General features: G+C 53.1%; 2 protein-coding genes across 3 annotated transcripts; both read left to right on the top strand.

Annotated features, from left to right (window-relative positions):
• Window positions 1-305: 305 nt before the first annotated feature.
• On the top strand, window positions 306-6,799 carry CYP26C1 (cytochrome P450 family 26 subfamily C member 1). 2 transcript variants are annotated; one of them, XM_031044699.2, is made up of 6 exons: window positions 306-648; window positions 724-948; window positions 1,078-1,353; window positions 3,003-3,158; window positions 4,921-5,427; window positions 5,683-6,799. In XM_031044699.2, the coding sequence occupies exons 1-6, from the start codon at window positions 457-459 to the stop codon at window positions 6,043-6,045; spliced, it is 1,719 nt and encodes a 572-aa protein (XP_030900559.2). In that variant the 5' UTR covers window positions 306-456; the 3' UTR covers window positions 6,046-6,799. The 2 variants fall into 2 exon arrangements, with proteins under 2 accessions (XP_030900559.2, XP_030900561.2); XM_031044701.2 differs by lacking the exon at window positions 1,078-1,353.
• A 2,975-nt stretch (window positions 6,800-9,774) lies between these two features.
• On the top strand, window positions 9,775-12,880 carry CYP26A1 (cytochrome P450 family 26 subfamily A member 1). Its single transcript, XM_005144051.3, has 7 exons — window positions 9,775-10,033; window positions 10,215-10,439; window positions 10,538-10,825; window positions 10,962-11,111; window positions 11,424-11,558; window positions 11,761-11,913; window positions 12,098-12,880. Exons 1-7 carry the CDS (start codon window positions 9,845-9,847, stop codon window positions 12,437-12,439), a joined length of 1,482 nt encoding a protein of 493 aa, XP_005144108.1. The 5' UTR covers window positions 9,775-9,844; the 3' UTR covers window positions 12,440-12,880.
• The last annotated feature ends 601 nt before the right edge of the window (window positions 12,881-13,481 follow it).

Genomic DNA, 13,481 nt, shown 5'->3' with positions numbered 1-13,481 from the left:
TCCTGCCGTGAGGCTGGCGCTGGCTGGGCCGGGGAGAGCAGTGGCCACTAGCTCCGTGGCGTAAGGGGGCACTAGGCCCCCCTCCCCGAGAAGAGGGGGCCTGCCTCGACCGGCCGCTCTCGCCCTGCGCCCCTCAGTCACTCTCCCCGGTTCTCCCGCTCCAATCATCGCACTTGGCCGCGCTGCTTAAATATGCAGCAGATACGTCATCTCCGAAGGTGGATCGGGCGTAAGTGGCCAATACCTATATAAATGTGGCCGAGGGGCGAACCGGCAGCAGGAGGCGAGCGGGGCCGGGAGGGCAGCACCCAGCGGGGCCAGCCGCGGGGCTCCCGTCGCCGGCACCGGAGTTTGACAGCCGCCGGGGCCGCTCCTGCGGCCGGGCAGCCCGTGCCGTCGGGGCGGGGACCCGCCTCTGCCCCGCGCCAGCCCCGTCTGCTGCCGCCCTCGAGGAGGATGCCGCTGGGGCTCTCCTGGCCAGAGGCTGTTGCTCTGGCGCTGCTGGCCCTGGCGCTAATGGTCATCCTGTGCCGGTACTTGTGGGCGCTGCGCTGGAGCCTCAGCCGGGACCGCGGCAGCGCCCTGCCTCTGCCCAGGGGCTCCATGGGCTGGCCCTTCTTCGGAGAGACCCTGCACTGGCTGCTCCAGGTAAGGCGCAGGGGGACAGGGCTGGATGGGAAGGGGCTGATGGGAGCCCTGGGCTGACCCGCAGGTTGCCCCCAGGGCTCTCACTTCCACAGCTCCCGGAGGGAGAAGTACGGGAACGTCTTCAAGACCCACCTCCTGGGCCGGCCGGTGGTGCGGGTGACTGGTGCTGAGAACATCCGCAAGATCCTGCTGGGTGAGCACACGCTGGTCAGCACACAGTGGCCTCAGAGCACTCAGATCATCCTGGGCTCCCACACCCTGCTCGGCTCCATTGGTGACCTGCACCGCCAGCGCCGCAAGGTGAGCCTCACAGCTGCCCCGCCAGCACACACAGCCCAGGCAGCACCTCCTGCCCAGGCCTGAGCCTCGGTGGCACATTGGACACCTCACTTTAATCACCTGCCTCTGTTCCATCCCTTCTCCTCCTAGATCCTGGCCAGAGTGTTCAGCCGCACTGCCCTGGAATGCTATTTGCCACGGATCCAGAAGGTTGTGAGCTGGGAGCTACGGGGCTGGTGCATGGAGCCGGGCTCCATCGCAGTTTATTCCTCCGCTAAAACCTTAACTTTCCGCATTGCAGCTCGGATTCTGCTGGGGCTCCGCCTGGAGGAAAAACAGTTCAAGGACCTGGCCAAAACTTTTGAACAGCTGGTGGAGAACCTCTTCTCCCTGCCCCTCAACATACCCTTCAGTGGGCTGCGCAAGGTACTGCCGCCTGCCCTGCTTCCTCTGCCGCGGGGCAGGGGCCTGGGACCCGGTGGCACAGACCCTCTGTCCCCAGGCCCACCAAGGCACACTTCTGGTGGATCAGGACATCTGCAGCATGTTCTGGGTCGAGAGCCTTGTGTCTTGCCCATCCCAGCTGTCTCCCCTTCTCTTTGTGCTTCTCACCTGCTCCTGGTTGGCTTTCAGCACCTCTGGGCCCTGGCTCCAGCTCACTGTAGATCACAGGGTTCCTCTTCTCGCTCACCCCATGTGTTGCCTCTGGTTAGTTTGTCACGTCTGGTCCTGTCCCATCTCATCCTGCCTGGACTCATGTCAGCCCATGGCAAAGGAGCCTGGAAGCATGGGCACAAAGGCAGGTGGACACAATGCACCTCAGTTTAGTGCTCCCTGTGCACGTAGAGCAGGCTGAGGACTTGAGGTCCTCTTACAGTCCTTGGTTCCTTTCCCCCTAGCAACAGTGAGACAGCGATAGGGTCCTGGAGGGAGTCATGGCAGAGGAACAGTCTCCTGTGCCTCTTTCAACCTGCAGTTTCTCCCCTGCTGCCCTTCCCCTCCTTGCATGCCTCCCCACAATCCTGCTCTAGGTATCAGTCCTGTGTCCCACCCCTCCTCTCCCATTTCAGTCTGCATTCCCTCCTCTGGCTTTGGGTTCTCTACCCTTGCCGCAGCTCAAGACTCCTGTTCCTTTTAGCCAGGTCTTGCTCAATGTTCCATTTTCCACTGTGAGCGCTGCCTCACCAGCTCACCTTACCGAGCCAGTCCCAGTTCTCCCCTGCCTCCCTGCTTCTCTTCTTCACCAGTTCAAAGCTCTTGTTTCCTCTGTCCAGTTTCCCTTTGCAGGTTGTCGCCACTGTGAGCTTTCATCCTCCATCCACCCCTGTCCTCTCTCAGGGCAGCCACAGCTTGCCTGGCCCTACACCAACTGCTTGAACTTGCATTTAGGTCCCCTTGTATTTCCCCTTGCTCCCTGGCCTGTTTCCTTTGTCCAGTCCTTCCAACCTCAGTTCTCAGCCTTTTAATCTTATTCTCAACATCTGGTCATGGCCATTTTTCATCCCAAATCTCTGGTCCTTCTGGCTTTTTCAGAAGGCATCTTGATACAGAGCCAGACACTCTGACTCCATCCATCCCACTTTGCATAGAGATGTCAATCTCTTGATCTGCTGAGAGTGCAATGCAACCAGAGATGAGCTGAGTGTGACTGATGTGTCTTTTTCTAATATACCTTGGTAAAGCAGCTCATTTGCTCCTGTCTCAGATGTGCCTTTCTGCTTGGACTGTTTTATTAAGTTGCCTCTTCTTGTCCCTTTGGATAAACTCCTTTTGGACCTTATACAACTGTAGGTTTGTTCAGCACAGATGCTTCTGGACTCAGTACCATGGGTTTGCTGCTGCCTTTTCTTCTAAGAGTTTTCCTGGGACTTGTATTTGATTCACAAGAGCAAGGCAACAGAATCTGCAGCAATTCCCCCTAAACTGCTGCCTCTTGCAAGGCACTGGGGGCTGATTAAACAGTTCTTGCTGTTACAGATCCAGGGATTAAAGATTGTCACACTTGGGGTCCTCCTGTCTCTTGATAAAGGGGACTGGTTCCTAAGGCTCTACTGAACTATGTGTGCTTCCCACAGGGAATTAAAGCAAGGAACATGCTACATGAATTTATGGAGAAAGCTATACAGGAAAAACTGCAGAGAAACAACCCAGAAGATCACAGCGATGCCCTGGATTTTATAATAAACAGTGCCAAGGAGCATGGCAAAGAATTCACCATACAGGAGCTAAAGGTAAGGAGATCCCCACCTTGTAGTATCCCTTCTGACTTGGTGGCTGTTTGAGAGACCTGGGCTGAGGGGCAGGAATGGGATTGTTGGGAATCTAACATCAGCCGCTGGCTCCTGCCCTTCTCTTACCATCTCTGAGGACACCATTTCCAGTGCATCTGACAAAGCCTGGACTCAGCAGGTCCATAGGCTCTGGTGGGATTGTGCCTCTTCATTAGAAGACAGCTGGTATTTAAAAAAGCAATTGATGCCTCTTCTACTTTTCCTCTTCATGGCCACCAGGCTTCAGCCTGCCTTAGGATGCTGGTAGGGTTATATGGCAGTTCCAAGGCTCTGTACGTCAGCGTGTACTTGGTAACCACCAAAATACTGTGCTGGAAATCTTTAGAGCTAGTTGTGTGCTCCTCAAACATCTCCCAGCATCTGACATAGCGCAGCATGTAGTTCATGCCACTGTATTCTTTGGGGCTGCAAGCCCAGAAATCTCTGAGATGATGTACCAAAATGGGTCCAGGGATGGAATGATGGTTTCCAGGACATACCTTATCACTTTATCATTAATTAGATCATCTAGTTTGTGGATTGCTATGATGCAACATGACACATCACTGTGATTTAGGGATGAACCAAGTAATCCTTACTGAGCCAAAACTACCAACTGAATTGAATACTATTTTGCCAAAGACCCTGGGAGAAAATTGTACCATATCATTCATAGCTGCATATCACTTGGCATCAGTGGATGACACACTGCATTTATATAACAAGGTCTGAAGCAATTTTGCATGGGTAGTTTAAAAGTTGTTTTACCATTTATTTAGGTATCTAAGGAAAACTCTCTGAAGACTAATGTTTTATAAATATTTTGTAAAAGTGTAACCTCTAAATTGAAAATATTTGAAAGATTTTACAGTGGTTATTAGCTACAATTAGAACCAGTGTATATTCTTAAAGTAATTCTATTGTAATTAGTATATTATTTATTCTAACAGAATGTTTTATTATAATTTAAAAAAAAATTACCAGATTCAAAATGCGATTAAGATTGATTAATTTCTATTAGTATTCACATGGATATTACACATGAATAATTACATGATCTCTCATCATGTCACAGTTTATGTAGCCACACTGTCAGAGGCTGATGCAGGGAGGCATACAGGCTGTTATTTCAAATCACAGAGGCTGCCCTAAGTTTATTCCATATTACTGAAATGTCTTGGGTTTTAATTGCAAGTGGTAGAACTGAGAGATTTCTTTTTATCTCGGTCTGCTACCTTGCGAATGTAAAAATTCCTGCTAACGCCTGCAGGAGGTGTGATAGGAGTCCACAGGGATCTGTTATTTCAGAGGTTTTATTTCAGCTGAAAGATGCCTTTGAGAGTTACACCTTGACAAAAGCCTCTAGTCCAGCCAGTATATAGCACTGGGGACCATAAAAAAAAAACAATCCTTGATACATTACCCCTGGCTTTACTGATTTGGGAGGAAAGCTCAAAAGAGCTGAATTAAGGTGATGTGTACTCATCTCAGCTGTGTTTTTGCTTCACTCTCTTGGCAAGCGTATGTCCAGTTTGTAAGAAATGGAAGAAAGGTGTCTTGTTTTGGTCTCTGCCAACCCAGGGTGGGTGCAGGTTTGTAGAGAGCCATGGGGAGGCTGAAGCCCCTTGCACAGTGACAAAACCTGCAAAAGATGAGAACAATCTGAATCACAACCAGTTTAAAATGGCATTCAAACTTGTCAAAACATTCTTTCCTCTCCCAGGAGTCAGCAATTGAGCTCATATTTGCTGCTTTTTTCACCACGGCTAGTGCCAGCACCTCTCTGATTCTCCTGCTACTGAAGCATCCCTCAGTGATTGAAAAAATAAGGCAGGAGCTGCTGTTCAATGAGATGTACCAGCAGTGTGAGAGCTGCCCTGTGGAACACTGCCTGGACACCCTGACTACCCAGAGCAGAGACAGCAAGAGGCCACTTACCTGCCCTATGGCCAGAGATGCTCATGAGGACCAGAGCCAGCCACCAGGCTCAGCAGAGGCAGGTTCCTGTCAGCCCAATACCCCTCCAGAGCCCACCTTCCCCCAGAACAGTCCCTGCACTGGTCCCCAGCTCCAGGCACCATCCGGACAGAGCTGTCACTGCCCCTCGGATATCAGCCTGGAGAAGCTGAGCCGCCTGCGCTACCTGGACTGTGTGATTAAGGAGGTGCTGCGGGTGCTGCCCCCAGTCTCCGGAGGCTACAGGACGGCACTGCAGACTTTCGAGCTAGATGTAAGTGCCTCGCACACCAGTGGGATGCTGGGGAGCTGCAGTACTGTATCTGGCACAGTGGTGGTGCTTGGCAGTGTAGCACAGGTGGCACTCAGCAACCTCTGTGAGTCCCAGCTGGGCTGGGGAGAAAAGGAGCTGTGGAGCAGATGGGTAATGTGGTGGGGCTGTTCTCCAGCACCCTGTGCTCACTCTCCACTAGCACAGCTGGCTGCACAAGTATGTAATGCTCCTCTTCTACCCTATCTTTTTCAACAGGGCTTCCAGATCCCCAAAGGCTGGAGTGTCATGTACAGCATCCGTGACACGCATGAGACAGCTGCTGTCTACCAGAGCCCCCCTGGTGGCTTTGACCCAGACCGCTTCAGTGCCACCCAGACAGAGGCTGTGGGCCGCTTCCACTACATCCCCTTTGGTGGCGGGGTGCGGAGCTGCATCGGCAAGGAGCTGGCACAGGCCATTCTTAAGCTGCTGGCCATTGAGCTGGTCAGCACAGCCCGCTGGGAGCTGGCCACCCCCAACTACCCTGCCATGCAGACTGTGCCCATTGTGCACCCTGTTGATGATGGGCTGCAGCTCTACTTCCACCTCTTGCAGCCTGGTCAGGGCAGAGAGGGGTGAGCCAGGGTATGCTGCCCCCCTCAGCCCTGGTGTTGATGTCCCTCCATGGCTGCCAGGGGCAGTCTCTGCTGTGCCCATGGAACTGGGTCACTGCAGAGCAAAACCCCAAAGGTCTGATTTTTCACATCCTGGTGTGCAAGCCAATAGGGAAAGGTCTGCAGAGTCCTGCCTCTGAGCATCAGGTAGGGACTCAGTCCCAGCCCAGGGGAAAAACCCAATGAAGGTGCTGGCAGGGAGCATCCCACATAGGTGCTCAGCCAACCCTTTCCTCATGCAGGTCTCCAGCCACTGGGGTGAGGGTGCAAAATTCCCCGCCCTAGAGCCAAGGCCCACAGAGCTTTTTCTGTCATGTGGTTATCTCCTGGGTATGTTATAGTAGAGGCAGGACCAACATCCTGCACAGTGTAGCTTTTTAGGTGTAAAAGGAGGGAAGATGAGGAGGCTTTGCTGAAAAACACAAGCCAGGGCTGCCCAATCCTCAGCACGAGCTCTAGCTAGAATAATAGGGTGAAAAGTGTATTTTACTGTAAATATATAATCTCATTCCTGCACTTCCCACTAGAGCTGGCACAAAGTGGACATGTCTCATTCACCCAGTAGTGGTAGCCATGTATCAGCACCATACTGCTGCTAGGGGTCTGCTATGAAGCCCCCTTCTGCGCTCCCTGCAGGATGGACTCCCCAGTCACAGCCTGATTGAGGGATCGACCTGAAGCAGGAGATAGGGCTTTGGGGAATAAACACTTGGAAAAGGGACGTGTCTGAATGTGTCTGATTTATGGCAGAAAGTCCTCTGTTCCTGATGGTGTTGTTCACACTGCAGTGGGGGCATCTGCAAAGTGACATAGGCCCCATGCTGCCTGGCTGGCCAGACTGACCATGTTACCTCCTGCAGCCTGCCTCTGCTGGGGAAAGTGCCAAGACAGCAGCTCTGTGGGTCCATCCAGGGCTAGTACCTAAGGCTAAGCCTGGATGCTGAGGGCACCTTTTTAAGTGGCTTTTGAGTACCACCTGCTTTGCTGAGACAGGAGGTATTTCTCTCCCATGTAAAATTAAGTGAGTCCTGTTGCTTGCACTGAGAACAGCTGGGCTCAGGTCCTTGCTACACTGCAATGTGTTAATAAGCTCCTTTCAGCTTCACCTCTGCTCCCCACTGTCACACATCCTGCATGGAATTAGTGGAGGAAAACATCCACCTTGTCCTTCCTGTGTGTTTTGGGCTTGGTGGCACAGTGTGCATTGTGTGAAAAACCAGCTGCAACTCAACCTGTTAGGGCAGAAAACTGTCATGAGGACAGGATCCCTCTGGAAATGCTCTGAAGAGCTGCCCTGTTATTGTCCTGCTTCAATATCAGTCTACAAACGATCTTGCCCTGGCTAGTCCCCCTTGTATATCCATGCTGGAGCTCTGCAGCAGGGCATGTGCTGCCGTTACCTGTCAGAGGTCTGCACAGCCAGCACAACACTACCTGGGGCAGAAATGTGGCTCCCAAATGTGACAGGTCAAATCTGGAAAGGGTTGAACTGCAGGGCTGAGTTAAGTGCTGTTGGCAGGTCGACCCCGTAGTGAACCAAAGCCTCTGCCCCTCCTGACCTTGTCCTGAAAGGTGAATCTTTCTGGCTATCAGAGGTGAAATCAGTAGGTGGTGGCTGCAAGTGGCAATGACTAACTTTAACTAGCTGGCGTGGATGTGACCCGTGGGTGACGCAGGCTCCCACCGCGGGCAGGGCTGCGGGGCAGAGCAGGGCCTGTAGCGCCCAGCATCGGCCAAGGGAGGGCTTAACAATTACCCCGAGCGCTAACGAGCCCCGTAGCCACCCGCTGGAAAATGTAACATGGATCTAGTTAAAAAAAAAAAAAAAAAGAAAAAGAAAAAAAGGCCTTGAAACTGATTTTGTTTGCAGATAAACAAGAGCATTTACAAACGACGTGTAATGATTGTTACTTGTAATCCAAGTTTGTTCATATTAGGCTGTTAATTTCTTGACCCCCTTCCAAGATGTTTTTAATTATCCCTTTCACTCTTTACCATTTGATTCTTTTCGAGCCGATGACTGGGGAATACACAGCTGGGGAGATAATAAAGCCTTCCTGTGGCAATTATCGGTGCTCAGGCCACCGTATCTCGTTATTTTGATAGACAGTGAACTTGGCGCGGTTGCCGGCCGGGTTCACGCAGATGTCACGGTCCGTGTTGTAGGTCACAAGCAGGTCAGCGCCCGGCAAGGGGAGAGCGCCGGGTCAGGGCCCGGCCGCCGCTCCCGGCCAGAGCCGGCCGTGCCCCGCGGAGCCGCACCAGACCCCGAGGGGCTGGGCGCCGCCGGGGGCGAGGATGTACCCCAGTCTTGGGCAAGGGGCGACGGAGGCGCGCAGACCCGCTCCCCCAAGGCATCGAAAGAGGAGGTAGGGTCCCGAGTGATGCGCTGATTGTCAGGAAAATAATAATTAAAAGTGACATCTCCCCCTCCCCTACACAAACGCGCTCACAGCTTCCAGCTTTTATTTAGCTTGTCTGGGAGCAAGAAAATAAAAGTAACAGGGAGGAAAAAGAAGAAAAAATGAAATTAAGAGGAAAAAACCAAACCAAACGAAATGTCCCCAACAAGAAACCCAGCACGACAGTTTATTGGTACAACAGTGCCCGGCGGAGCGCACCGCCGCCCCGCAGCTGTGGTTCGCGCCAGGCGCTCCTTCCCTAGCTACCCGGACGGTGTCTCTTGCGCAGGGACGCAGCGGTAGCCCCAGCGAAAGCAGCCTTCCCTCTGCCCCGCCGGCCGCTCCTGCCAGCAGACGCCGCTCCTCTCCGGAGAGCAGCCGTCGGTGCCTGCCCCAGGAGGGAGTCTCCGGGGTGCGGCAACCGGCAGGGTGCCCGTCCGGTGCTGAGAGCCTCTTCCAGGCCGCTGCAGCCCCGACTGCTCCGGAATGCCGGCGAGCCCCAGAAAAGGGCGGGCAGCAGTTCTCGGGGAGAAGAGCCGGGCACAGAGGGTTTGGTGTTTCCTTTCCTCACTCACCTCCCTTCACCTCAGTGACCCGCGCTTGAACCTGCCTCGGGAGGCTGAGACGGACAGCAGCCCGCGGCTCCTTCCCCCGCGGCAGGCAGAAATACAAGCCGGGCCTTTCGAGGTGAATGAGAGGACAGCGGAGCTTCCGCAACCTATGTGGCGGCACATCTGCGGCTCTGTCCAGTGGTCCGCCGGGCTCTCCCAGCATGGGGGACTGCCCGCTCCGTCCGGTCCCCAGCACTGGACCGCTGCTCGGACAGTTCATTCGCCGTTCCCAGCCAGCGACAAGAGCGGAGGGTGAAGGACCTCCGTAGCTTGCGGAGCACAGCGGCACCGGCCGGGGAGTGTCCCCGGAGGTAGGTATCCCCGGGTAGTAGGGTCCCCGGGTGCTGGAGCAGGACACTGCTCGGTGCAACCTGCTGGTCTCTAGAGAGCATCGGCGATAAATCCGAGGGGATGGCCGGTCCCCGGCTGCCGGTGGCATCCGCTGCCCGCTCACTGAGAGCGGTGCTGCGGAAACGAGCCCAGAGCGGTGGCCGCCGAGCCCGGCAGCACCTTTACTCCATCGGCGGCTGTCTGCGGCGGGCGGGATGCGCCGCGCAAAGCAAATAGTTAAAGATTTCGGGGGGAGGAGCCAGGCCACAATCCGCAATTAAAGATGAACTTTGGGTGAACTAATATATCGACCAAGGTAGGGTGGGCAGCAACCTGGGAAGGGTATAAAAGGCGACCAGCTGCGAGCCCGGCCCTTGCAAAAGGAGCTCCCGGGGGGCCAGGCTGGACTCGCTCCCTAGCCATGGGTTTCTCCGCCCTGGTTGCCAGCGTCCTGTGCACCTTCCTGCTGCCTTTGCTGCTCTTTCTCGCTGCTGTCAAGCTCTGGGACCTGTACTGCGTGAGCGGCCGCGACCCCAGCTGCCCGCTCCCGCTGCCCCCGGGCACCATGGGACTCCCCTTTTTCGGGGAGACGCTACAGATGGTGCTGCAGGTAAGGCGAGGTGATGCCGCGGGAAGCGGAGAAGTCCTCGGCACCTCCTCTGGCTGCAAGGGAGAGGGAAGACCAGCAGCTTCGCCGGGCTCCCGTGCCCAGGTGGGAAAGAGGTGCTTTTCATGCTCTTCTTTTCTTCGTTTAACACTTACTTTGTTATTCTCTCCCTTCTCCCGGACAGAGGCGTAAATTTCTGCAGATGAAGCGCAGGAAATACGGCTTCATCTACAAGACTCACCTATTCGGGCGGCCCACCGTGCGGGTGATGGGAGCCGAGAACGTGCGGCATATCTTGCTGGGGGAGCACCGGCTCGTGTCCGTGCATTGGCCCTCATCGGTGCGCACCATCCTGGGCTCGGGATGCCTCTCCAACCTCCACAACGGGCAGCACAAGCACCGCAAAAAGGTACGGCCCCGGCGGCGGGCGGGGAGCGGGTGCGTCTGCCCCGGGAGCCGCGGCTGAGCCTATGCCCCCTTCCTTCTTCTCCTTGTCCCGCCTGGCAGGTGATCATGCAGGCCTTCTCCCGGGAAGCTCTGCAGCACTACGTGCCCGTCATCCAGGAGGAGGTGAGTGCCTGCCTGGCACGGTGGCTGGGTGCCACCGGGCCCTGCTTGCTAGTGTACCCCGAAGTGAAGCGCCTCATGTTTCGCATCGCTATGAGGATCCTGCTGGGCTTCCAGCCCTCTCAGGCCAGCCCCGACGGCGAGCAGCAGCTGGTGGCTGCCTTTGAGGAGATGATCCGCAACCTCTTTTCCCTCCCCATAGATGTGCCTTTCAGCGGGCTCTACCGGGTAAGGCTTGGGGGGGGGGGGGGGGGTGTGGTGTGGTGAGGAGAGTAGTGCCTCTGCAACTAGGGCAGCTGAGAAAGGCCGGGAGGGATGTCAGTACAGCTCGAGTCCCATGTTGCTCTCTCTGCTGCTTGGACAGGGCTTGCGGGCACGCAACATCATCCATGCCAAGATAGAGGAGAATATCCGTGCCAAGATGGCCTGCAAGGAGCCTGAGAGTGGCTACAAGGATGCACTGCAGCTGCTTATGGAGCACACACAGGGCAATGGGGGGCAGCTCAACATGCAGGTGAGGTTCCCCAGGGCCAGATCTGTTCCTTTTCTCCAGCCCTCCTGTCAGCATTACACGTATCTTTTGGGGACAAAATGAGAGGGCAGGAGGTGCTCGCTTTTTCCAGCTTGCGTAGTGCACTGGTATGCAGAGGCTGCGACCAAGCTGTTGGATAAGGAGACATAGCCACAGGGAGCAGAAGCATCACCCCCATCCTGACCCCTGGGTGTCTGCTTCAGTCTGGGAGTGATGCACATATTGTACAAGTGGCAGAATAGCCCTGGTAGAGATACTATGTTCAAGCCCTGTTTTACTCCTCTTCTGTGTCAGGAGCTGAAGGAGTCTGCTACAGAGCTGCTGTTTGGGGGCCATGAAACCACTGCTAGTGCTGCCACATCACTGATTGCCTTCCTAGGGCTCCACCACGATGTCCTGCAGAAAGTGAGGAAAGAGCTGCAGGTGAAGGTGCGTGCCTCCTTTAGAACCATTTCACAGGAGGGGGGCAGTGGGAAGGTACCTTCAGGAAAGGTGTCCCAGACTGGGCTCCCTCTGACCAAGCTGGTGCCCTGCCTTTGCAGGGAGAGGCAGGTAAACATAATTTTCTGAGGTGTGCCAGGAGCCCTACCTGCCTGCTCCATAAATGTCATGGCAGCATCTTCCTTTCTAGGGGTTACTGTGCAGTCCCAACCAAGAGAAGCAGCTGGACATGGAGGTCTTGGAGCAGCTGAAGTACACAGGCTGTGTCATCAAAGAGACACTCCGGCTGAGCCCACCTGTTCCTGGAGGATTTCGAATTGCACTCAAGACCCTTGAGCTAAATGTAAGTGGGGCTTGGGCCTAACTCCTCAGAGCAAAGTACTAGTGCATTCATATAACCCATCTGCTTTTGGATGACCTGAAGGAAGCTAGGAGGAGAGGTGGGGTGCACCAATATGTACTGTACTGACACTTCACCTTATCTAACACAGTATGCACTTCATGTCTCCTTTCCCTTCTTTTGATAGGGTTACCAGATCCCTAAAGGTTGGAATGTTATTTACAGTATCTGTGATACCCATGATGTGGCAGATCTCTTTACTAACAAGGAGGAATTTAACCCGGATCGCTTCATGTCTCCATCTCCAGAGGATTCCTCTAGGTTCAGTTTCATTCCTTTTGGTGGTGGCTTGAGGAGCTGCGTGGGCAAAGAGTTTGCAAAAGTCCTTCTGAAAATATTTACAGTGGAGTTGGCACGGAGCTGTGACTGGCAGCTCCTGAACGGACCTCCTACAATGAAAACTGGCCCCATAGTGTACCCTGTGGACAATCTGCCTACCAAATTCATAGGATTCAGTGGCCAAATCTGAGAGCTCAACGCTTGCCTCTGGCTGGATTTCTCCATAGCATCTAATGTATATATAGTAACTTTTTATAGTAACGAAGGCCTTTATTTAAATTTGTAAATGTACAATAGTTATTTATGACTTCAAATATCTCAAAAGGCTATATTTTTTCCCCCCAAGCACTACAATTATGGGTCTCTGATTCATAATTAGATAATGTTATTTCTATAGAAATAAGTTTTCCCCTATTTAAGTCTTATTGAGAGCTGGCCAGCTAAGCATTTGATGTTTCACAATGGTGTATGTATTAAATATTCTTAAAGACATTTGAAACAATGGTAACTGGTTACTCATCTGAATTATTGAAATGGTTACTGTTTCAGAATGTTTTCAGTATTATTTGTGTCTAGATCTTATGTTTAATGTGTGAATTTTGAGTTTGATAATAAAGTTTATTTTTGATGATCCTCTGTGTGAAGATCCGTGTGTATGCTAAATAGTAGCTAAATCAGTGGGTCTAAAGGGTTTGGTTGTAATGTCAGATCTGCTTTTGTGAATGCACTATTTGCTATTTCTATACTCATAACTCTCCCCTACCTCTCACTCCCAGTGTGGTTCTCACTTCTGAATAGTAAATTGTTTTAAGTTTTAGCCTGTAAGTGGCAAGAGCAGCACAAAAACATGTGTGCTTACTGAAGAGAGTATGGAGTGATAGCAAGTGCTACAGGTCTTATCAAATACATAATCTTGAGCCATAGTAAATATGAAAGTAAAGAGAAGCAGAAGACTAATGTCTTATAGGAGTCTTTCTCTGTAACTAAAGAAAATAGGTTGAGGGGAAAAAAAACCCATAAATGTCCTCTCCTCCCATATTATTGCTGACCTCTGTAAACAGACCACTGGATCTCGTTCTGTGTTGAGTCTGCTGGCTATGAATCTTTACTTACGAAGGTGTCTCTTATCAGTCGGTAGAGCAAATAAAATCTGCTGATTTCTTCTTGAAATGCAGCAGCTCTGACTAGGTCACAGATAGAGCATGCATTTGGTTTGAGAACTTCTTTCCTGG

Source organism: Melopsittacus undulatus, chromosome 4 (assembly GCF_012275295.1).
Source record: "Melopsittacus undulatus isolate bMelUnd1 chromosome 4, bMelUnd1.mat.Z, whole genome shotgun sequence".
NCBI classification, from domain to species: Eukaryota; Metazoa; Chordata; class Aves; order Psittaciformes; family Psittaculidae; genus Melopsittacus; species Melopsittacus undulatus.
The sequence above is the reverse complement of the archived record's forward strand: the minus strand, read 5'-3'. Positions and strand labels throughout refer to the sequence as shown.